The sequence below is a fragment of the Delphinapterus leucas genome, chromosome 1 (genome assembly GCF_059928025.1).
Source record: "Delphinapterus leucas isolate spDelLeu-1000000601 "Yukka" chromosome 1, BTC_Dleu_Yukka2, whole genome shotgun sequence".
In the NCBI taxonomy this organism is placed as follows: Eukaryota; Metazoa; Chordata; class Mammalia; order Artiodactyla; family Monodontidae; genus Delphinapterus; species Delphinapterus leucas.
This window is the reverse complement of record NC_143129.1, coordinates 121,736,198-121,761,756: the sequence shown is the minus strand read 5'-3', so window position 1 is coordinate 121,761,756 and position 25,559 is coordinate 121,736,198. Positions and strand designations below refer to the sequence as shown.

The 25,559-nt window shown below is 34.2% G+C and overlaps 1 protein-coding gene and 1 non-coding gene across 3 annotated transcripts in view; one reads left to right on the top strand and one right to left on the bottom strand.

Annotated features, from left to right (window-relative positions):
* Nucleotides 1-25,559, bottom strand: part of ADGRL4 (adhesion G protein-coupled receptor L4) — a 121,864-nt gene that overhangs the window by 22,009 nt on the left and 74,296 nt on the right. For both annotated transcript variants that reach the window (XM_022581003.2, XM_022581004.2), the window contains 10 exons: nucleotides 24,970-25,116; nucleotides 24,447-24,517; nucleotides 23,320-23,499; nucleotides 23,029-23,212; nucleotides 21,477-21,593; nucleotides 17,636-17,841; nucleotides 11,887-12,060; nucleotides 10,470-10,673; nucleotides 8,152-8,372; nucleotides 7,957-8,023 (listed from right to left, as the gene is read on the bottom strand). In XM_022581003.2, the coding sequence (XP_022436711.1) occupies nucleotides 7,957-8,023; nucleotides 8,152-8,372; nucleotides 10,470-10,673; nucleotides 11,887-12,060; nucleotides 17,636-17,841; nucleotides 21,477-21,593; nucleotides 23,029-23,212; nucleotides 23,320-23,499; nucleotides 24,447-24,517; nucleotides 24,970-25,116 (1,571 nt within the window). The remainder of the gene's footprint in view (nucleotides 1-7,956; nucleotides 8,024-8,151; nucleotides 8,373-10,469; nucleotides 10,674-11,886; nucleotides 12,061-17,635; nucleotides 17,842-21,476; nucleotides 21,594-23,028; nucleotides 23,213-23,319; nucleotides 23,500-24,446; nucleotides 24,518-24,969; nucleotides 25,117-25,559) is intronic.
* On the top strand, nucleotides 24,234-24,341 carry LOC115801879 (U6 spliceosomal RNA). Its single transcript, XR_004022237.2, has one exon. It is a non-coding gene; the product is annotated as a U6 spliceosomal RNA (small nuclear RNA).

The following is a 25,559-nucleotide window of genomic DNA, read 5'->3' as shown; positions in this document are numbered from 1 at the left end:
CAATGGGGTCATCTAAAGGACATTGCCCAAACTATGATTTTAATTCTCTTCCTTATATTTGTACCATTTAAAGAAAGCTGCAAATGCACTCCTGTAAAAGATACTTAAAAACCAAGTCTACACTAGTAGCTCCCAGTCAAGAGATTTAGGAGTATTGCCCCCCATGGGACATTTGGTTGTGTCCGGAGACGGTTTTGGTTGTCATACCCAGGTGGTGATGGTGGAGCTGGTGGTGATGATAGAAGTCAGAGATGCGGCTAAACTTCCATACAGCACAGGTGCCACAACAAAGATTTGGTCCTATGTGTTAATGATGCCACTGTGGCAGAATCTTGGTCTATCATAATTCTTCCTTTCAGTTTATATATTCCTATTTAGCCATTAGACACCACAGTAGATAAAATTATCTAGTGTTGGCAAAAATGTCAGAAAACAGACATTCTTATATATTGTCAATGGAAGTATCAATTGAAGTAAGTGTTTCGGAGGCAATTTGGAAATTTAAAAATCTGCCTCTACTTGCATTTGTACCTTTTTTAAAAATTGAAGTTTAGTTGGCTTACAATATTACATTAGTTTCAGGTGTACAACAGAGTGATTTGATATTTTTATACATTATGTACTATACAAAGTTATTACAATATTATTGACTATATTCCCTGTGCTGTACATTATACTTCTAAAAGGCACTTCATAACAAATTTATATAATGGGTATATGTAACTGTATTGAAACGATTCTCTTGCAGTATTATTTGTAAGAAGAAAATCAATAAGAAAGTGATTAAATAAATTAGATCATACTCATAATATGCAATGATAAAAAATGGTAGAATTGTATGTTCTAACAAGGAAGGATGAATATGATACATTGCAGGTTATAAATAATTTGGGTTATTTGAATTTATAATCAAATTTCTTGCTTACATTTATACATATGTATATGCATATTTATGTGTGGTATATATGTATTTGTGTGTGTGTCTGTATGCATAGCAAAGGTCTGGAAAGATACAAAGTAAATATTAAGCAAAAGAGTAGTCAGTCATGAAGAATATGAGTATGTTTTGAAATGTTCACTTTTTACTTTACATAGTCTTGTAATATTTGCATTTCTTTCAAGCTTGGGCAATTTGCGAAATTTTAAAAAAAGTAATAAGAATACATCACATAATAATAAATATACATAGACATGGTCTGTCTTGTAAGGTTTATGTGAGGAATTCAGTTTTGAGTAGGTTTTAATAGTTATTTCCTAGTGAAAGGGAATTAAGAGATTGTAGACATAATTTAGAACAATTAGAGGAGACCATCACAAAAAACTGAGTGGAATTCTGGGCAACCTAAAAAGACATGGGTAAAGGAGCAATATAGAAACACTGAATTATAAGAGCTGTGATTTAAATTGAAATGAAAGCTCTCATTTTTTAAAGAAAATGCCTTATTTGGACACAGCTTAATTAGTATTTGCCTCAATCCAGCAAATTAAATTCTTCAATACTGAACATATCTATGAGAAACTTCAATTTCTACTTAAAAGTTAAATTATTTTCACAAACTCTTCTTTATATTTGTGTACTTGAATCTAATCATTTGCACAGTTTTAGTTGAAAGAATTCAGCATGAAAGATTAAAAATACTGAAGAAAAGAAATAAATTATGTAAATTATCTTCAGTTTGCAGCTTGCTTTACAAAGATTTAGAAATCTCTTTCTTGTACAGCTCAATCTTTCAAAAGCATGGCTAGGTCTTTTCATGTATAGTTATAATCTTAACATTCTAAATGTAGTGATTCGTAGATAGAATCAGTGGGGTCAGTGGTTCACACTTCAGAATTCTAAGAGATCCTTAATATTAATGAGTAAACACCTGAGGAGTACTTTTATTTGATCAATGCCAAAAATGTTGCTGCTCAAATACCTAAGTAGTTGACACTTAACAGAGTAAATTGAAAGCTTGAATCTTCCTTTGAAACAATATACCTAGGGGTAGAAAAAGCCACCAGTGCGAACTAATTCAGTGCTTATTCATTTGCATATTATCTTAAAGGCATCATCATTATAACTCCAAACCAGACATGCCCCAGGGCTCCATTCATAAAAACAAGCAAATATCATTTACTGGGAATTGGTTCTTACTCTACAGAAGAAATACAAGGATTCCATGTAAGAATTAAACCCATTGCCAGTTGTTCGATAAAAATGTCTTTTCCAAGTACAAGTCTTCCCAGATTTATTCAGAGAAAGCTGAGAAAGCAAATTTATCTCTCATTTAAAGCCAGGCATAACAAAGTCACCACTAATTATCTATTTAAATTTGAAGGCTCACTTACTTTTTTATCTTTATTCTGGAAAGTAAATACTATTTATTCTATTAAATTTCTATTGCTTCTCTTTAAGACATTTCACACTTTGTTTCATTTCAGTTAACGTTTTCCAGCAGAGTGTACTAGAGACTTTTAACAAATTCCATGTACAAGCACGGTTATCATAATAATATCTTGCTATAATTAAACAAATGCTGTCATATCTTCACCAATATTTAAAAAATTAGGACTTATGCTTATATATATGTATACAGACACACACACACACACACACACACACACACATTATACTGGCCGAACACACAGTACCTTGCATACAAAATTGTGCTGTGCAAATTATGGTTTTAAAATTAGTGTTTTAACTTAATTTTTAATACAAAAGGTAAAGCTAAGAAAGCCGAAGATTGTCCTCCAAATTATTGTGTATTTTCCTTTTTTAATTTTTAAAGAATAGATGCTTTTTCTAAAAAAATTGTTTTGTATTTACTGTATCTTTGTTGTGTTGGGCTGGCATCATTATCTTCATCTTACACGTTAGGGATCCAGAACACAGAACAGTCATAAAGCTTAAGAAAGATCACAGGGTGTTTCTTCTTGCCTTATTTATTACCATGGTCTTTATTAATGGATCAATTAAAATACACAGATAATTATTAAGGATTTGCTACCATCTGTGTTCTGGGGTGATCAGTAAGAGGGCTGGTAGTTTTACAGTGTAGAGTCCACTCATACATAGAGAATGCATTGTGAATGTGGCTCTGTAGAAAATTCGTTTGCAACTCATTGGGCTGTGGCCCCTAAGGTCATGTAATAAGTGGCATTGATTATTGAACAAGTTATGGTCAGTGAATCAAGAGACTCACAGCTCTATGTTGGGTATTTGGATGTGGGAGATGAGTAGTGTAATGCAGACAGAAAATTATCATGTGAAACAAAACAAAGCATTAAAAGGACTATTTCGGGTTTGACTCAAAATTCTATGGGAGCAGGTTGAAGAAAGAGATTAGCTACAAATCTGGGAAGGTTTTCATGAAGTTGTGCAGTAATTAATGATAAGATTTCAGGCAACAGAGATTTACACAAGGTTGTAGGATTATTGAGTGCAAAGAACGAAGAAAATATCCAAGGAACGGCAAATATTCTAAAGAGGATAAAGTTCTTAGGTGAGTTGTTTTGTGGAGATATGCAGTGTAAGAAAAGGCTGCAAATAGGCAGGGTTCAGCTAAAGTACTGAGAAACTTATACACCAGCCTATGGTATTTGGACTATAGGCAATGGGGAACTATCGGCGACGGGATGAAGAAGGTAGGTCGTAGACTCAACTTCATGAACGTGAGTTCCAGCTCAGGTACTTACTAATTGTTCGGCAAACTGTGTAACCACTCTATGCCCCAATTTCTCCAACTTCAAAATAAAATAAACCACACACACACACACACACACACACACACACACACACACACATTTTTGAGTTGTTGAAGGATTAAACTAAATGTGCTAATACATGGAGAATGTTTAGCTTAGTACCAGGAATATACAAGAGCTTAATATTAATGTTCTTATTTTTCTTATTAATTGCTCTCATTATGTGAGCTGAGTTTGGAGCAGTTTATTCTGGATAGATTAAAATGAAATGGTACAGAATGGCAGCAGAAACACAGATTAGAAGGCAACTGAAAAAGTGGCAAGTTAAAATGAAAAGGTGAGCTTTAGATTAAGACAGAACTAGTTTAAAGTTCTAGCCTCATTATTTATTTGTAGATTTCAGTGCCTTGGGCCAATCACCTAACATTTTGAATCAAATTCTATTTTTCATTAACTATAAAATGGGATGATGACAATGTAGGTGATTTAAGGAGACTGAGTATTGAAGTATTAGCTGTCTGTTTTTGAAATTAGTAGCTGCTCAACAAACTGTGAATTTAAAAAAATCCCTTATTATTGTTGTTATTAATACTATAATCTTAGTAAGGAATAACAATGACTCAAAGGGATAAAAAAGGCCTGACCGTGAAAGTAGAGAAGAAATGGATAAGTTTATGGAGGTAAAAATTTGGTAAATAGTTAATGACATGTAGACTAGGGAGTGATGAGTCTATGAAAAGATGATTCTTGAATATTCTTAATAAAAGACAGATTATGATAATTTTGTGATTTCTGGTACTGCCTTATTTACATTTTGTCTGTGCCCTTTGTTTTCCTTCAAAAGGAATCTGGCACGCTTACAGGGCTGCTTGGGAGACACTTAAGTTCACACTAAGAATCCACTGTATGGAAAGTACACTCTGCTTCTCTCCCCATCCACAAACGAGTTCCTCATCTCCATGATGACTTCCTCTTCCACATCTCACTGGTATCACTTATATTTTATTATATGATATTCTTTGTCATTTGTTTCATCTTGCTTTCTCCTCATTGACACTCTAGTGGGCAGGGGGTAATGCTTATATTTCCTTTGTTGTCCCATCATGCCCAGACCACCCAATTAACATGGTGACCTTAATGATATGGACTGGCATCCTGTCCTACCAGAATATCCCCAAACATAGGATGATAATTTTCAATTCAGGAAATCTGTATAGATGACTGTTGGGGTGGCATGGTTGATTCTATGATATGTTCCTTCATTGGTAAAGCTCAGCTCCTCTGCTGCTGGGGGCTGGAAGGGTCTGATCAGCTCTTTCGGATGGAGAGAGCTTCACGACATCACTTTGGTTTAGGTTGGTTCTTATTACTGCCGGTAATCTTGGCTTATGTGATGGCTTACACTTAGATGGTATATGCGATTTTTTTTAGTGTTTATAGTATTTCATTTCCATCTTGGCCCCTTCCATTTTTCAGAGAGGGCCAGCCACGCCACCATTCAACATCACCTGTGCTCAGCCTATTTTCTTGTTGTGTATAACTTCACTTGAGCTGACAATCTTCTGGGCAGCACTACAACTTTTCTTCCCCTCTCTAACTTTGTTGTGCTTATAGGATAGCTGAAGCCTTTGTGCGTTCGCCCCGTCATTTTATTCCCAGGCACACTCTATAATAATCCTTTTCCTCCCTGCTGTCAAGGGGATAGTCCAATAAGCATGCAGCCTGCAGAAAACTAAAAGCAAGTCTAGGCTCTATGTTCACACTTGACCCAAAGTCAGGGGACATATGTTAAGCTGTCATAAAAATTGTTCATATATTGCTCTTGTATATCAAGGAGACATGAAAATTCCACAGTCACATCAATCCGGGATCAAGATGAGAGTTTTACTCTTACTATTTCTGATTCCATTCTTTACAGACCTTTCGGAGTACTCCTTCACAATTTGAACTTGTCTTCATGGAGATGGGGGAGTACTTTTTTTTTTTTTTTTTGACTGGCAGGGTAAGGAAAAGCTTTTCATAGAGAACAATGCACTCCCTCAAAGGCCAAGGACTCCTAACTCCGAGACACGACCCTCTCAGCCCCACTCTTTAGTCCCCTTACTGGGCTACAGCTGGTCCTACTGTTTCTTTGAAAGACCCATGGGAAGTGTCAGGTCCAAACTATTGGTGGCTCTTTTTCAAATGTCTGGGTGCTCAATATTTCTTTTACTTTATCTTTGAATGCAATACTATTCTGGGACAACAGGAAAACTTTTACTTAATGTTGTATCATGAAGCTGAATAATAATAATAATAGTAATAATAGGCCAGCATTAGCACAGAAATCCAGAGATCACTAGGGTAAAGGAATTCACTTTCATTCAATAATTACTTAAAGAATTTCTGCTGTTTTCAAAGATATAAAAAAGATAAACAGTATTCAGTTTTAGACTCAACCGAAAGGCCTTATCCATTTCTTAAGTAGCCTGACCCTCTAGTTAAATGAATGATTATCATACAGAAACCATATGGAAGATATATTGGTTCATTAATTTCAGACTAGGACAGTGTGACATTGTTCATTTAGGCTTCTAGGAAAGTTTACAGGACTCATTTTTAGATAAGCCCATCTAAAGTCTGTCCATCTTACTATAAGATAATCCAAAGTTTTCCCTTATAGAAGCAAAAGTAAAAAAAAATAATTTCAGGGAACACTTTCTATTTCTTACTTTAGAGAAATATGCTCCTATTTTTCCTGTTTTCAGGAACTTTCTAGCCCACTACTTTCCTCTAAACTCTAAGAATCACTGATCCAAAGAACTTTCACTTATACAAAACAATATGAGAGATGGTCCACTCTGTAGAGAAGGAATCAGTAAAATTAGAAAATTTAGACAGTGCTTTCACACAAAATACTCATATCAGGGCAACGCATGAAAATATATGGATGGGACACATTCAGCCTCTATTCTCATGTGGGTTGAAAATTTTGGAATTCTAAATTAACTAACTCTGAAACTCTTTTAGCTGAAATCTTGCCAATGTTTTCTTTTTACATTACTAGATTCACTGTGAGAATTATAAACAATTTTCTGTGATGATTAGGAAGTACAGTTACTGAATGCACTTTATTTCACCCACACCATTAAAAAGTAAACCTTGAAGAAAATTCTCTGCTTTGCATTTCAAGTCTTTCTCCATTTAGCAGCTTCCTCACACCCATAAAAACACATGGGGAGGGGCTTCCCTGGTAGCGCAGTGGTTGAGAGTCCGCCTGCCGATGCAGGGGACACGGGTTCTTGCCCCGTCCGGAAGGATCCCACATGCCGCGGAGCGGCTGGGCCTGTGAGCCATGGCCGCTGAGCCTGCGCGTCCGGAGCCTGTGCTCCGCAACGGGAGAGGCCACAACAGTGAGAGGCCCGCGAACCACAAAGAAAAACAAAAAAAAAAAAACAAAAAAAAACACATGGGGAGAGGAAAAAAATTCAAAAAAGATAGCTAGCTGATGGTCAAAACATATGGGACAAAGTTGTCCAAAATATTGTCGCAACTCCTCCATTGACAATTCATTCTATTGTAGAGCCTTGTCAGACCTCCCAGATTCATTGACAGACTATTATATTCAGAGAGGCTTTGAAAACTTACGGTACTTAGAAATGCTCTGGAGACACATAAAAATGTCTTTATTTAGAATGGAACATATAACACCTGCCAAATTTGTAGGTTTGAAACCACTTCCAATAAGAATTAAAAGGCCCTCTTCCCAGCTGAAATAGGCCTATCAATATATGACCTGCCTGCTCATGGGAAATAGTGGGTTCTTGTCTCTGATGTCGCAATTTAGTTTAATATCACTTTCGTGATGACAGGGTACATAAGGATGATGAAACTATAAAGATGACAGTCTAATCTTCAAAGATCACTGATCATTGATAAAAGATTAAATAACGTAAACATCTGAAATGCCAGATTATCAGCTGGTTGGCACACTCTCAGTATTGAAGTATGCTGAGATACTACTGATAAGTGAAAAATGCTTTTTCTACATGTAATGCAAAAATACAGCCTCCCAAGAGGGGCAAATTAATTATAATAGCTTTGAGTTTAAAATGTATATTTTTTTCTCAATAGTGATGCAATATATGTCCAGCATTAATAAATGATTTATTGTAAAGTGCTCAAAATTATTTTTCCCCTCAAAGTAATGCCTGATTGTTGAGAATTTTAAGCACCCTTAAACTGTAACTTTTTTTGAATTCTAGCCGCAATTTTATATATACTTACAAGGATGATTAGACATGCTGGTCCTATAAAACTCCAAATAAAGTTGTTTTCTGTGCTAAGCCAACATCTGAAAAGTAAATAAGAGATAAAATCTACATATATGCTGTACGTACTTCAACAAAGCAAAATTTTCAATGATATACAAAGCTTATTCAGAATTGCATTCCAAATATTTATGAGATCATCTTAACTTACACTTTGGTGGTGCCATAATACCTATATCCTAATGATGCTGAAAATCCAACTACCACAGCTGGGCTGAGATAGCCAAAGATATAAAAATTCTTGTGCAAAAATCCCTTGTTGTAGATGACTCCTACAACAATGAGATAGAGGTGGATGCCTTCAATGCACATCCATGCAAAGGCAGCTAAAAAGAAGTAATGCAGCAGCCCGGCAATGATGGAACAGAAGAGCTAGAAAGCAAAGAAAGAAACCATAAGCAATGTTTACTTTAACATTATTGTAACATAAAATCTTGACTTTCTCCATAAATTATGCCATTTTATATAATGCTTGGTCACATTAAAATATCCTTGTCAAGTGTCAGTTTTTTAAATTGTACCATTTCCAACTGATTTAAAAGAACTGTGCTTCATCAATGTGAAACATTCACCAGTCCTGTAACAGAACTAAGTTGCTGTTCTCGTCCAGAGATTTATACTTTTTATACACTTATATTATGTGATAAATTGTGGATTAGTCACATGATTATCTCACAGTAACTGTTATGATTTGAGTTGATTTCTGTTTTGGAGCTGCCTTTACTTTCCTTTATCTTAATCATGCTCAAAGAATGAAAATTACTGCTAATACTATGTTAAACAAAACATTATAAATAATTAAGAGAAGGCACTGAAGTTACAAAACAGACAAATGATGATATATTTTACAAAAATATCCATTATATGATCACTTGAAGTTACAAGATTATCAGGTAAATTTGAGATGGATTTCAGTTAAATATTATTTATTAGTATTGACTTCACACTTAGAACTAGAGTTAGGCTTATAGGAAATAACAAAATGTAATAGTTATACACTTCTGTAGTAACAGAACTAACACAAATCTATTACTGGTGGGATAACACAACATTTACATACTTACTGCACTTAATAAAATAGAGTATAATTGAAACATAATGAGATTACCTACTAAAATATATTCGAGAGTACTATATAAGGTTGGGGATGGTGATTAAAATTTGGGAAACACTGCAGTGAGGAAGTGAGATTTGAAATACAGCTTTAAAATGGGAAGAATTTGATAGGTGAAATAGAATTGAAAATAAACACTGGTGAAATAGAATTGAAAATAAACACTGTAACTAATAGTTTTGTGGTGAGGATGATGGTGGGGTGAAGCTGAAGGAGGAATTGGGCTTTGGAGGATAGTGGGAGGTACACAGAATTGACACGTGTTATAAATACCACTGCAAAACAAACAAACAAACAAAAACATACGGAGTTTACAGTCTTCTGTAGGCTATTTAAAATAGGTGCTTTGTGGCATCTACTTCAGAAGAAAACCTTGATAACTGATGGTTAGTCTCAGTACTTGAAAGATGACTAGTAAGAATGGAAATATGGAGGCAATTTAATGTTTTGTGGCCATGTTGATGCACTTCTCTGGTCTCCAGCTGCAGGGCGGGCTGCAGCTGCTATACAGGAAAGCCACTGATGTGCTCACGTTCCCTGATGGCTGCTGAAAGCCATTGACTGAGCACAGCAAGACATTCCTGTTCTTGAGAGACCTGCCAGGTGACTTTGGCTGAGGGTCTTCTCAAAGGACTCCTTGACAGGCAAACTGGGCTTTCCTTAGAACTGCACTGCTGTGTAAAGCGCTTCTACTCACTCTTCCTTTCACCTTTCTTTCCTTCACTCAGGCTCAGGCCTGCATCTTGGTCTGATGGCTCTCCAAGTCTCTCTCTTCCCATTTTCTCTCACAGCCATTTCGCTTAATAAATTTATTGATTGTTTTATCCCACTTTAGTGTCTGCTTCGAGGATGACCCAGACTAGCTCAAGATGGGAACTATTTGATAAGGCTCTAAATCAATAATGGTGGAAAATGGTTAGAAATGTGCATTTACTAGGTTGAGCTAATTCATCATACTTCAACCTATGAACCTTAGCCACTTTTGTGTTCCATCCCTGTCTTGAGATAAACATTTTTTCCAACTCTCTCTCTCTCCCCTCTCTCTCCCCCCTTTTTGTTTAACGCCCATGGAAAAACAAACCAAAACAAAACAAAAAACAAAATAAGGTTATTTCTTCAGTTTGTTGACAAGTTTTTGCAGTTCATCATAATGAGGGTCACTGTGGTTAATGGAATTACTAAGCAAGTTGTTCAGATATATTAGCATTCTCAAACTTAGAAACACCTTAAGAACAAAGTATATCGTGTATTTGCCCCATTAAGCCCTTAATTCCAATTCATGTTTCTATGACATATATATTTAGGAAAGTAAAAATTTAGAAAATAAAAATAGAGAGTAAGGGAGATCTACATACCTTATTAGTATTTGTATTGATCCCAACAAGAAAAACAAGTTCAGCAAGGAATAGGCTACAGCAGAGATTTTTGTGAATTGTTGTCCTGGTGCTTTGAATTTCACTGAAGAACCAGAAGGTAAAAATGCATATGGCAAGGCAAATCAGTGAAATAATTATTCCTAGTTGAGTGATCCTTGTAAGAATATTATAATCTTTAATACCCTAAGGGAAAATAATAATACAACTGTTAAAAGAATAACTCAGTAGCTCGTCAAAGGAACTACAACATATAATGAACTTCCCTTTTTGGTGAAACATTAAACTGTTCCTAAAATGTAAAAATACAAATGTGCATTTAGATGAGAACATTTTGTACTTTTGAAAATGTTCAACATTCAGAAAATCTGATATAAATCATGTAGCACTTTAAAAGTTCTGTAATTAGTGATTTTTTTCCCTAAGCATAGTATATATTAGTACATGGTTTAACAATGTTATCACCATCAGTTTCTTGATATTAGAAAGGCAATTCATTATTGTAATGTGAAAATGGTTAATTAAAGCAGCTTTATCAGTGGTAAGAACAAGTAATTTCTATGCAGTAATTCATTTAAACACATTAAACAAAGGTATCAGAAATGCTGAATATGTAGAATAACAAAACAGTATAGTTGCAAGACTTTGAAATTGGAAAGGATGGTTTCACTAACCAGATGGTTTTAAGAGGCATCTTTATTTAACATTCAGAAAAAAAATCATCTTTGTTACTGACATTAGGGTTAGGCAGATTTATTTAGTCATGATATGTATTTGATGGATTTTAAGTATTGTATGGAAATGAGCCTGTAATCTAAAGATTCCAATACAAGGATATAAAATAAAAAACTATATAATGTAAAAGCAAGATATTACTGATGTAAAATACATACTATGAAGCTATTTACCTTAGAAAGATTTTTCATGTTTAAAAATCTTGTGGGGTTCTACATTATTAAAACATGGTATTTGTTATGAATGTGCTAATACTTATTGACCAGGTATCAAATATTTTTAATGAATTTGTCATCAGTAAAAATAAACTTTCAATACAAAGGCAAAAGCCCTTGAAGTCCATGATACTTTAAAATGTATAAATGGTCCTTAAAAGCCGCATTAAAAACTAAGAGTCAATGGATAGATATTTAATACACAATCTACTAGATATTATAGATTAGGTAAGTCTTACACTAAGAATAACCAAAGATCCAAACTAGATATGTCATAGAAGGCAGGTAAGAAAAGAAAGACTAAAAAAAAGGTAATGTTGAGATTGTATCAGTAAATTAAATATGCTATTTATACCCAAAGAAAACATATAAAAATTAAATATTCTCTTGAATGACATAAAGAAGAAGAAAAAACAGATTTATAAATATGAATTGGAAAATTGGCTTACAATAGAAGAACCAGAAGACATCAAAATTGCAAAATGTGTCAGGTGGTTACAGCTGCATGAGGTGTGGGTCTCATTTGAGTATGTCACCTCACAGCCCTCCGAAGACCAGCTGCCATTCATGGTGTCAGGTAAGTAGTTCCAAAATGCACATTGACTCCTATACTTATCTGTGGTCTGAAAAAGAGACATTTTACTGACAGGAAAAAGAGAAAAATTTACACATACGACATCGTTTTGGTTATATTTAAAATACCATTTTGCATAGCAATATAATTAAAACCATGCCTAAAAAGTAAAGCATAAAATCAATGCTAATAAGTGAATGCTACTGTTGTGTGAAAAAACTGAAGTTTATACTGCAATCATGCTATATTTTATCAATCCTGTGTCACGCATTTGTGAGAATTATTGTCAATTGAGATCATGTATGTCATTTAGAATGGTGCATGACATATCTCATTATCTTCGATAAATGTTTATTGGATATACACTAGATATTAGTCATTGATCCAGGTGCTAAAAATACAGCACTGAACAAAACAAAAAAAGTGTTTGCGTTTTTTTTTTTTTTTTTTTTTTTTTTTTGCGGTAGGCGGGCCTCTCACTGCTGTGGCCTCTCCCGTTGTGGAGCACAGGCTCCGGACGCACAGGCTCAGCGGCCATGGCTCACGGGCCCAGCCGCTCCGCGGCATGTGGGATCTTCCCAGACCGGGGCACGAACCCGCGTCCCCTGCATCGGCAGGCGGACTCTCAACCACTGCGCCACCAGGGAAGCTCCGTGTTTCCGTTATTGACCTTACATTCTGATGAGGAGATAAGAAATTATTAAACAAAATAAATAAGTTAGGGAAAGGAGAACAGAAGTAATCTGAGGAGGCTTTTCCTAAGAAATGACATTTAAGCAAATACTTCAATTAAGTGAGAGTGTGAGTCCTAAAGACTTGGGAACAGAGGGTTCCGTACAGTTTGAATAGAAAATGGAAAACCTCTGAAGTGAGACTCAATGAAGGTCTTCCAGAAACATCTAGAAGCCAGTGCAGTTCAAGCAATGAATGAGGTAAAGGGTACTGAGTGTAAGATCAGAGATAGACAGGGGCTGATCAAATAGACTACAGGAAGGTTGTTCAATAAATAGCAGGGTTCTCCTTATCATATATTAATATTAAGTAATCATAACACAATACTTAATGCACTGTAAGTTTTAATAAGTTACTCATAGAATGCTGTATACCTATGCTTGTGTCTTGTAGAAATAAAAACTGTTTACAATTATATAACAATTTAGAGTTAACTAGGTGCTTTCTTGCCTACTTTGTTTAATTTGATCCTCAAAAGAGCCCTGTGAGTGGGTATTGTGTTGAGAGACCAAGAGATGTCAAAAAAAATATGCAAGACTAATCATTGATAAGTGGAGTAAAACAGAACCAAATGCAAATCTTCAGACAACTATTCATTAAAGAAAATATTAGTTGAGTATCAAATATAGGCACTGTGCTAGGAGCCACGGATTCTTAGTTGAAAAGATAAAGCATCTGCCCTCAAGGATGACAGAAGCCCAGATGATTTTAATACAATTAGACAGTTGCTTTAATGACCTATATAGAAAATCCAACACTTAGATCAATAGTTGGAGCACTGGCCAATTTGATTGGAGTAAGTCTAGGAAGACAGTGATTGAACTAAAATTGGAGAGATGACAAGAAATTTTTCAAAGAGGTCACGCTATGTGAAGAAAATTGAAACTCTACATCCAGTTGCCCCAAAACTGCCAGGAAAATACCCAATCCCACTCTTGTTAAAAAACAAACACACAGATAAGCTAGAGGAGCCAGAAGGACTCTAGAATTGAGGAACTAGAGTCAGCTGAGAGTGCATCACTCAAAAAACAGGGGTTAAGTGAGGGTCTGTTTACATGCTGAGCACCCACCATTGCCCACCACTTTCTTTTTATTCTCCTAATCCTTGCAGTGAGCTTCTGTCTTTAGGCATGAGACTAAAAGGTTTCTGAGAAACTAAAGGCCGAAGAGAAATACTTTTAGGTAGTGATCTTCAGGATCTTCCAGTGCAATGGCCAGAAACTAGCCTGATGATAACCCTCTAGGGAGGCACACCACTGCCACAAGCCACCTGAACACACAATCATCTTTCAAATGTCTCATTATTAGATATGGATGGATGGCCATGAACCACCAGACCTCCGAGGACACACTCTACCATGAAAGACAAAGAACAAAAAGCCAACAAGCCAAGCAGAGGAAATCACGAGCAACATAATGTAGGGAGTAGAACACAGGTTTTTTTAAAATATAAATACTACCACAGAGAAATACTGCACCCATGGAACAAAAGTAGAGTTCCAAAAATAAGGGTGCTCTGTTATAATTAAGTATAAAGTAGAAATAAAATATGTTAGCAGGAAAAAAAAATGTAAAGGAAAACTTAAAATGAAAAAAAAAAAAAAGACCTTAGAGGCTCAGTTGGAGAGTCCAATATTTACATAAGAATAACAAGAGAAGAGACCAGAGATACTGGAGAGGAAGAAATTAGCAAAGAAATAATAATAGAAAATTCCCTAAAACTGAAGACCATACATTTTCAGACTGAACAGACTCACATAAATGCCTAGTACAATTAATAAAGGAAGATCCACACCAAGGTTCATCTTTGATTGAATCCTGAGAATAAAGATAAGATCTCAAAAGTTTGAGAGAAAGAGACAGATCACTTGCAAAAGAATGCAAATTTTAAGTAAAATATTAATTGCATGCAACCTCCCCAGGTTAACCTGGAAAGCTAGAAAAAAATGAGCAAGGTCTAGAAAATTCTGAAGGAAAAATTATTCACAATTTATAACTCTATACCATGGAATTTATCTAAGTGTACGGATAAGATAGAAATATAGTATATACTTAGCTAAAAAGGTAATGCAAGAGCTCAAAAACTTGACTTTCTGGGCACCTTTCTCAAGAGTCACTGGAGAATATGCCACCAAAATATAGAGATAAACCAAGAAAGAGGAATCGTTGGTTCAAGGAAACATTGAATCTGACACAGGAGAGAGGAGAGTTGCATGCCCAGGATGACGGTGACAGAGATGTCCAGGTTGATAGCTATACAGAAGGCAAAGGGTAGACCATCCAGACAGGATCAAGTTCACAGGGGCCTAACAAGGATGTCTCCAGAACATTAATTTAGCTGATAATCTTATGTATTTGAATGTTTTATAAGGAGATTTATAGTACTGTCAGAAAGTTTGGGGACTAATTAGTAATGGATAAATAGAAATCTAAGCAAGCTAAATTAAGGAAATTTACTAACACCAGGAAAATTGTTCAGCCTCATGATTCAGCTGTGTATAACACATTGAAAACTGATTTAACCCAAAATTTGATGAAGCATGGGAGGATGAATAGTTGGGGGAGTGTGTGGATCACAGGGGAGGACATGTATAAGAAAATTAAATCCACATTTTCTATAGATGAAGGCAATAAATCATATCTATTTTTTAAAAGCTTAAAAAAATAAGAGGAGTTATTAAGTTTGGGGTGAAAGAGATAGAGGGTCAATGGAAAATGCTCTCCCATTTTGTAGGAGGCCAGAAACTTCAGCCTATTTGTTAGCTGAGACACTGGGACCAATGTGGAGACATCCAGGAAAGTTGAGGTAATGGACAAAGCTTAATTTCTTGGGAGGTAGGTGGGGGAGTGATTCAGAGAATAGCATCAGGCAGGAGAGTATCTTAGCTGTGGAAGAATGGATTCTGGAGAAAAACTGTGGGTATGAAACTTTGTTCTACCAGTTGTGACTGAGTGACCACGGGCAAGGCATTTAATCTTTCAGAGTCTCAGTATCCTCATCTGTGAAATGGAGATAACAGTACATACCTCATAGGGTTCTTGTGGGAGTTAAAGTAAATAACTTAGAACAAAGCGTGTTTCCATATAAGCATTATTGAAGTATTGGTTGCTATAATTATTATCGTTATTATTATCTGTATTATTATAACAACTATAATTAATATTCCTCTAAAGTAATGAAGTATATACTAGTTGGTGAAGTTGCAATTATCACGGAATCAGGAAGTGGAAGGTGTTACATATGAAATAACTTCGATTTTCCTAGAGAATAAAATGGTATCCAAATTTTATTCTCAGAGGGAAGCAATTGATTAGGTAAATGTATTGTCAGAGGAAAGAGATGAAATTTCAGAGTGGTCATTGCTTTGAATGGGAAAATAATTTGAACAGAGAAGAAGATTAAGGACAATCAAGTTTTCTCATTAAGTATGGTGAAGAACTCTTGTGTAAATGTGTGTTTTGTTTTGTTGCTGTGTCAAACAGAGATGGGAGAAGTGGGTTGTCCTTGGCACCTCTTCAGCTGCCAAAACATTCCACTGGTAAAAACTGTAGAAAAACCATAAGACCATGTAAAAGAACAATGTTTGTTTTCTAGTATCAAAAGGTCATTTGCATTTAGCACCTGAAAATATCTAAATCTAGTTTCCATTCTTAAAACATTTCACACCTTCTTTTTCCCTCAACAGAATGCCCACCATTGTTTAGGTTTGACCTACTATTTACTTGCAATTTTTATACATTTTGTTTCTCTTTACATCAGATGTCTGTCTTTACAGTGACACATTTGTACTGTATGGAAGCATATAGAGTGGCCCCTCGATATTCACAGGGGATTGATTCCAGGGCCCCTGCGCATTCCGAAATCCACGGATACTCAAGTTACTTTCGTAAAATGGAGTAGTATTTGCATATAACCTATGCACATCCTTATGTATACTTTAAATCATCTCTAGATTACTTATAAAACTCAATACAATGTAAATGCTATGTAAATAGTTGACGGGCTGCATTAAATTCAAGTTTTGCTTTTTGGAACTTTCTGGAATTTTTTCCCTTGAATATTTTCCATTTGCGTTTGGTTGAATTCATGGATGTGGAACCTGTGGATACGGAGGGCTGACTATATGTTCTTTTAATCCCCTGTTTCCCATAAACATGCAAATACAATTGCCCAGCTTCAAGGTTCTCCAAACAGAGTTTCTGAGGCACTTTAATTATGTACTAAGATTGAAATTCAATTGAAAGCCCAACAAACCATTAACTGTAAAAATGCAGCAAACAATATGATTTTGAGTTTCCCCTTCACTTTTAGGTCTATAAAAACCCTAAATACTTAGTTATTTCTAATCATTTTTTTTTATTGTATAGTTTTAATTATACATGGGTTTGAAAAAAGATTTAGAATAACAATAAAAGAGTAAAGTGTTCTCAGATAATTTCTTTATGAAATATTATGAACTTCTCTATGATTTTATTTTAATCAGCACCCAAATCCCTGCAAGTATTATTTTATATGACAATTAACCAAACACCTCCCTCATTATACAAGTAACATTTATCTCTTTAATACTTTTTTATAACTTCTTCCTTGAAGGGCCGGAGACTTCCAAAATGAAAAATGTACTTAAAAATAAAACTAAATTGTAGCTTAATTTCAGATAATCAAATACATAAAATTCTTTGGAATTTATTATAAAATTTAAAGAGCGCTGAAAGTACAAAAATATTTTATAGAAAAATTAGTTGAAACCACTTTACTCTTTTATTTCAATTTTGAATTTGCATTTTTAAACTCAAGAACTCACATACAATTAAAGTGACACTACAAAAACATGTTCATTTCTCTGAATGCTTCACAATTATGATCAATAGTCAACAGAAACACAACTTACCTTTATGTGATTTAATGTAAATGTTATTTTTTCGAATTCATACAATGTGGGTGGGTTTGAGCTAATTGAGACTGAAATTACTGAAGAGATGACTCTTCCCTCCTCTTCAGCTTTATCATAACTTTGAGGTTCCAATAAGATGTTGTCAGATGATGAAAATAGAGGACCAATACTCTTATAATATAAAAATGCAACTGCAACACTGCCTGTCAATCAAATAAGTGTATTCAGTGAAATTCTTAAAATAAACATAAAAATTGACCAAAGGGAGTCATACAAATTCCCAGATACTGAAATGTGGGTCATAATATATCTATGCTTACATCATCCAACCATATTAAGACATATTCTCTGACCTCTGTGACTCTGAAACTGATTGTGGGCTGTAGCATTCCCTTGGCACAGACTATATTTAGGAGAAAAATAGTCCTAGATAAATTTACATCCAAGTGCTGACTAAGAACCAAGGAGTAAAGTATATTCATTTGAAAAATAAAATTTTGACTTACTACTTTGCTGGGAAAATATATGAATTAGAAAGATATTGGGAGAAAATTATCACAGATTTACAGTATTAAGAAAGTTTAGAATTGAAAGAGTTGTGAGATGCCACTGAGTTCAACATCATGCCCACTAAAATGCTTCCTCTTTAAATTCATGACATATAGTTATGCCGACACAGCATAGGGAATTTATTGCCTTTCGAGGCATACATTTATCTGAACCCCTGACACTCCCCAAATGCAGCACATCAGCACATAACCAGATACTAGAAATGTTACCTGATCAGTATAGACTATCACATGCCTATTTTTCCCTTAGCCTGGACACTACACCTATTTTAACGGATCTCAAATTGCCTTGGTTTTTGAGGTCATTATCAGCAGCTCATTATCACTGATATTAAGCGTGTGTGAACAACTCAACATGGACAACTATTATCTTTTAAAACTCCTGTTGTCACTTAGGTCACATTCCTTCTCTGTTGTACAGAATTACGGACAGTAAATTGAGGAATTTATATTCAGAATTTACTCTTGGAGTTAGAAGTTCTGGTTTTAGTCATTTCTCCTACTTGTGTGTCCCTGGGTAAACTTGAGTTTTCTCATGTATAACATGGTGGTAGTGATATTCCCTCCGGCTATTTACTAGGATAAGGTGGAGACCAAATGAAATTATACGAGAGAGTCTTCTATAAAATTTAAGATGCTATATTAATATGATTATTGTTATACTTATTAACTAGAAATGTTATATGTTTGCTTTAGATACTTGGACAAATTAGGAAGAACTCTATCATATTCATTTTCCCTCAAATTTGTGACACCAGCAAATAATTTGAAAAGCATAAATTAATCAAAATCATTAATACAAATGTTGATAATGTCATCAAAAACAAAGGTCTGTGATATAATGCTGGAACCATCCACATCACAATATCACACTAATAGCTAATATTCTTTGGATATGGTTATGTGAGCTAGAAGTTGCAAAAATGTGTCACTATTCACGTTTTCTATCTTAGTATAAAAAGGCACCCCAAGATACTGCTAAGAGCCTTGCTGAAATTCAGATACATTACATATTTTCCTAAACTGCCAGCCCAGAAAACTTATATCAAAAAAATAATATTAGTATAACATGGTTGGGCTAGTGAAATTGTGATGGCTCCAGATGACAGCTAGCCCAGCATTTGCTATGGACAGACCAGGGATGGAAGCAGAACCTGGAAACCTCTTAGGGGAACTTGACCTAGTCCAGCTGATGAACCAGTTCATGCAACAGCAACTTCTCAGAGGTTGTAGTAGTGGGTGGTCCAAAATCAAATGAAGCACCAAAGAGATAACATGGATTTAAAAATCTATCACTCTGATACTTTCTAAAGGAAAATATTTATTTAACATCAATTTTTGACTTTGGGTAAAAGGAGACTCATGCCACGTAGAATGGTCCAAAATCCCTTTTTAATCTTTTTCTGAATATTGATCCAGTATTTGTTCATTCTTTTAAAATCATTTGGAACCTATTTTAATTCCCATGATTTCTCACTAATTCTAGGCCTGATCTAGCTTTTAACTCTCATATCAGATCTGTACCTATTTTCAGTAAACTAGGGGTTCATTCACTAATAATAGGCACTAAAATTCAGTACATAAAAAAGATTAAAAATCCATCTGTGCCACCCTTATTTTCCTCCTAATGATACTATGCAGCTTTTAACTAATGAATGTTTTTATTAAGGAAGTTTGTCAATAAATGAATAATCACATGTAGACATCATTGAGTGGGTTTGATCAGTTTCTTACACTTGTCCTTATTTTGAAGATTCAACCTTGAGGAAAATAAATTTTCTCCCTCTGCTTTCTTGAGAGCTGATATTACTGTCCCTTTCAAATGTCATCGTTTGCATGCGTGATTATGAAATATAACAAAACTACCATACACTAAGACACGATCTCTTCGAGATATTAATTCCATGACAATTTCATCTGTCACTATGATAAGTATTTTCAATGTCTTTATTCTCAACTTCCAAATACTACTCAAATTGTCTTTGAAAATACAACAGTTTAACACATTCTTTGGATTTGCTCCTAAATATTACGTGTGTGCTTGGTTAATTAGAATATGATGTAATGGGGTAAGAGCCATGGGTTCAATGGCAGTATGGCTTAGTTATTTTTGTTTTTTATGGCCATCTGTTTCTTACTTTTGAATAAATAATGACGAGAAAAAATGGAAAGGATAATATCAATGGATTAGAAAAAAATTCCCACATTAGTGCTGTAAATTTTTTTTTAAAAAGATGGTATTCTGAGAGGGAATGTGCAACAAGCTTTTTAACAGTAAAGACAACATATTTTTTAATGAAGTGATGTCTGTAAAAGTGACATATGTGTGTTATTGTATATATTTTCCATTTGTACGTATGACGACCCACAATGCTTTGTGAAAATATTATAATTCATGTTTTATAGGTAATATATTTGACCTATATGTGAACAGCACCAATTCTATTATCAGCAGAGATTTTTTTTTTTCTAAGTGCATTGCACTACGAGAGCAGATAAATGGTTAAATTAAAATAGCAGCTTCTAGTTTGCCTGTGGTTAGGTGACAAGGGAAAGCTGGTCAGGGCTGATTTCTTTGTTACCTCCTTCTCTTCAAGTCTTAGTTCTGTATTATCTGTTGATGTACATAGAGACAAACCCGTTAGCTTCTTGTGCCTTAGTTCCATTATCCATAAAATGAGGCCATTAGGTTAGATAATCGTAAAGTCACTTGCTAGTACTAGCATTCTCTGGTCCCATTTCTTAAGAAATCCTGCCTTTAGTTTAGCTGAAGAGTTTAGTGTACAAAAACTAAGAAATGAGTGGAAGAGAAATCCACACTTAAACAATAACTTTCTACCTTTTTGAACACTACCTCTATTCATCTTCCTCATACAATCCCAAATTCAGTCTTACAAGGAGGAATATGAAGGATTACTGAAGATGAAATATTAGAAGAACTCTATGAAAATTATAGCATCTGACTGCTGCAAAATGAGGAATAAAATCACAGTTCCTTTGTATATTTCCACTGGGATCTTAACATTATTAGACAGTTACAGAGTTAGAGGATTGAGGACAAGAAGGATCTAGGTATCATCAGCTAAATTCTACCCAGGTATTTTTATCATAATGAAAATCTCAAATATAAATACGGCAATTCTGTGTATAAACATAAAATATTTTTCTATAGAAAACCACACAAGTTATATGCACATATGATACAATCAAATGTATGGTATTTATTGCAAAACATTGAAATATTGTATATAAGATTGTCAAAGTCCTACCATTTGAATCATATGCAGCTTTTCTATTTGGAAATATCTTTATATTATCTCCGTCCATATTCATATGGGGATGAATATGCTTCATGTGATATGAATCAAAAAAGAAAACTTTGAGAGCTGAAACAAAATCATGAAAATAATAAATTCTCTGAAATGAGTTTAATCAATGTATTTATTTAGTTAGAGACAATTTCATCCATCATTGTTATATTTCAACTTCTTAATTATGGCAGGTAGAATGAACATATTCTGAACATGATGTTTGGACATTATAATTTGTATTTAAAAATCTGATTCAAGTTTATTTGTTTGATTTCACTATAGCATTCATGGCTTAATTCTAACTTTATTGAATAAAATAAAAGAAAATATGTATGTACACAAAGAAGCTATAAATCATAATTACTAAAGCAGACAAGCAATTACAATGTATTAGAGGATGATATCTACAATATAATTTATTATATACAGAGTGATTGACTTAAATTCTTGAGTAATAATTTCCTTACCTGGTGCATTTTCACCTTTTTCATGCAGGAACATCATAGAAATTTAGGCTCCTATATATGGTCACAGTGTTTGCTACCTTAATTTTGAGTAACTGGTGAATCCCAATGAGTTAATGATTTTTGTATATCTATAGGTGCACAGCAGGATAGCAACCAGAAATATAATAGGGGTGTATATGCAATGATTACTGCAGAAAATGTACTTTGTTTCCTCAGAACAACTTTACAGGCAGCCTCAATTTGATCCAGATTCTTAATGTGTTAAGTATGAGATTTCATAAAGCAGGAAACATTCCAATTTGCTATGCTAATTACTTTATATTATCGAAAGGCAAAGGATTCCTAATGAGAAATTTAAATATACTACATTCAGGACAAAGATATACGCCCAAAGGATTTCAACGTTAAAAATAAACATCTTCAACGTTCAACATTAGAAAAACAGGGAATGGTTACATAAAATATGATCTATCCATAGACTATTGCAGAGACACTAAAAATTATGCTCATGGTATGGTTTTAGAAGTCAGGATGGTATAATCTTTATGGGGCAGGGAGTGGCTGCCGGGGGGATGAGGGGTCTTCTGGGGTGCTGTTTATACAGACGTGTTCACTTTGTGAAAATTTGTCAAGTTATATTCATTTGACATGTGCACTTTTCTGTCTGTTATACTTCAAAAAAAATTAAACTTAAAGAAATGAAATATACTACATCCAGAAAATCTGTCTGTACTATGATCGGTCAAGACAGATCCTACCAAGTCATGAGATGACAAGGGAGTAATGGTCTCTGAGCATTTAAATGCTAAACAGTTCAGAGATAGAAAAAAGTGGAGGCTATAAGTAGGTGGCAAATCTTAGGCACCCATCCTTTTTATTCACACTTCATTCATAACTACTCTTGTGATATGCATCACCATTCATGTCTACATTGATAAAACAACTGCCAGTTTAATTAACAATATTTTAAAGACTTTTCTTCTCTTTTGAGAGTGGCTTGTCTGGAAAACTCGATTGCTTTGAAATTGACCTTGGCTTCTTACCTATATCACTTGAATTAGTATCAAACTGAGTGGTCTTTTGAAAGTTCTGAGATAGCCTTAAGGTAGCTTGCTCCACAGCATGTATCAGTTTTGTAAGATGAGTTCTTCTATGGTTTGTAGATAACTTGTCCCAAACTATAAATGTATCCTTTTGAACAAAATTATTCACAGTTTTTACAAATTCCTGTTGAAAAAAAAGTGTATCTTTTAAAAATGTTGGACTTTTACATTAATCACAAATGTAAGGAAAATTTTAAGCCTCAATTATGAGTTAAAGCTCAACATACTTACAGTAAGAGTTGAATTAGAAAGGGTGTCCTTGGCCGAATTCGTGCTATTCATATAACCCAGTAATGGGGATGATTCAGCTAATATTTCTATATATGTAATTATATCCGTCGGTGAAAGATCTTTCACAGAATTTCTATAGACTTCTTGTAGCAAAGCTACAGGTTCTTCTATGTGCCTAATCTGAACAAAAATGAGCCCAGGGAAAGGAAACCAGTTTAAAGCACTACTAGATCTTTTCAAGAATAAATGTTGCATGATAAATATGTTCTGAGTTATTTTTTTCTCTTATACATTAATAAGTTATCAGATTACACCTAAACCATAACACAAAGCAATGAAACCTGAAATTATTTACAAAGGATTAGCAAATAGCTTAAAAGGCATAGAATTTACTTCAGAAAGGCAATACATGTTTGAATTTATCATTTTAAAGTTAATTAAAATACATTATAACTTAATTTGAATTAGATTTTAATTAACCAGAGAAATTTTTTTACATGATAAAATGGCAATTTGCTTTTACCTCATTGTTAATGAGTCATGTGAGACTCACACTTCTAATCTCAGGACAGTAATTTTATGAATGTCCTACTTTGTTTACTCTTTAAAATAGTATTTACTTTGGTGTACAAAATCTAGTTGCATTCAGCTATGTCTCCCTAGAATTTGAAAATGGCCTGGGGTCAAAGTGTGTTTTTACTATTTTATCCATCCAATTTCTTTACATGTTGAAAATAACTTTCCAGTCTACCGAATAGTGAAAAAGTAACTTAAATTAAATATGTAAGTCTTCTTCAGTACTTTGGGGATTTTCAAATTAATCCTATCAAGTACTTAGATCTCTATATGTAAACAGTTTCAACTCTACATGAAGACCAACTGCTTGTTACTCTTTTAAAAAAAGTGACTTTGGAGTGCTCACTTCGGCAGCACATATACTAAAAATTGGAACGATACAGAGAAGATTAGCATGGCCCCTGCGCAAGGATGACACGCAAATTCGTGACGCGTTCCATATTTTATAAAAAATAAAAATAAAAAAAATAAAAGAAGTGACTTTGGAAAGAATTAAACTGAAACCAAAATGTCAAAATAGAACGTATTTTTAATTCAATACCTTTACTCACTTTTGTTAAAGTTTTATTAATATTCGCCGCAATACAGATATTATCTAAATGGCAGTCTGGATTCACAATTTCTGTAGAAAAAAAGATTATATATTAAGTCTTAAAAAATATTTTCCCTAAGATAATTATATTGATTTCAGTGATTTTGCTCACTTATTTAGACATTAAAAACATTCTTATCATTAGAGTTTCATTTTTGTTTATTTTATTCATGAAAATTCATTTATTTAAAATTTTTTTCATTATTCATTATTTTAAAATTTTATTCATAATAAAAATTCATTTATTTTTATTCATTAAAATGCAATATTTTATGGAAAATAGAATATTGTAGTTACCCTAAGGAAACAGGGTATGGTAATTACATAAAACATGTGGTCTACATCTTCCATTAAATAAAACTGTAACTTTTCTTATTCCATTTTATAGATAAAGGAATACTAGCACATTTCTTGGAAGAAATGTGTAGTACATATTTTATATGGTGCTTTGATAATACATAAAATATAATAATATAATTTACCTTGGCAATAAGTGCCATCATTAGGTGTGAACTGTGAGTTTCCTGTGGATGTATAACCTTCCTTGCAGGAGCAGTAATATCCACCATCCACATTTTCACACATTGCATGATCTCCACAGGCAAATGATTCATTGCATTCATCTATATCTGGGAATATTTGAAAAATTAAAATTTCAATTTAGTGCTCATATAGTTGCTACCTTGTTGATAATAGTATTACATAGAGTTAGTGATTTCATATCGAATTTTACAAGATAACAAGAAAAATTCCATCATTTGGAAAATGACAGAGCAAACTTAGCTGCATATATATATATATATATATGTATATATATATTTGTGTGTGTGTGTGTGTGGTACGCAGGCCTCTCACTGTTGTGACCTCTCCCGTTGCGGAGCACAGGCTCCGGACGTGCAGGCTCAGCGGTCATGGCTCACGGGCCCAGCCGCTCCCCGGCATGTGGTATCTTCCCGGACCGGGGCAGGAACCCGTGTCCCCTGCATCGGCAGGCGGACTCTCAACCACTGCGCCACCAGGGAAGCCCTGCATATATTTTTTTAACTTTGATTTGGTCAATCCATTTTGACAA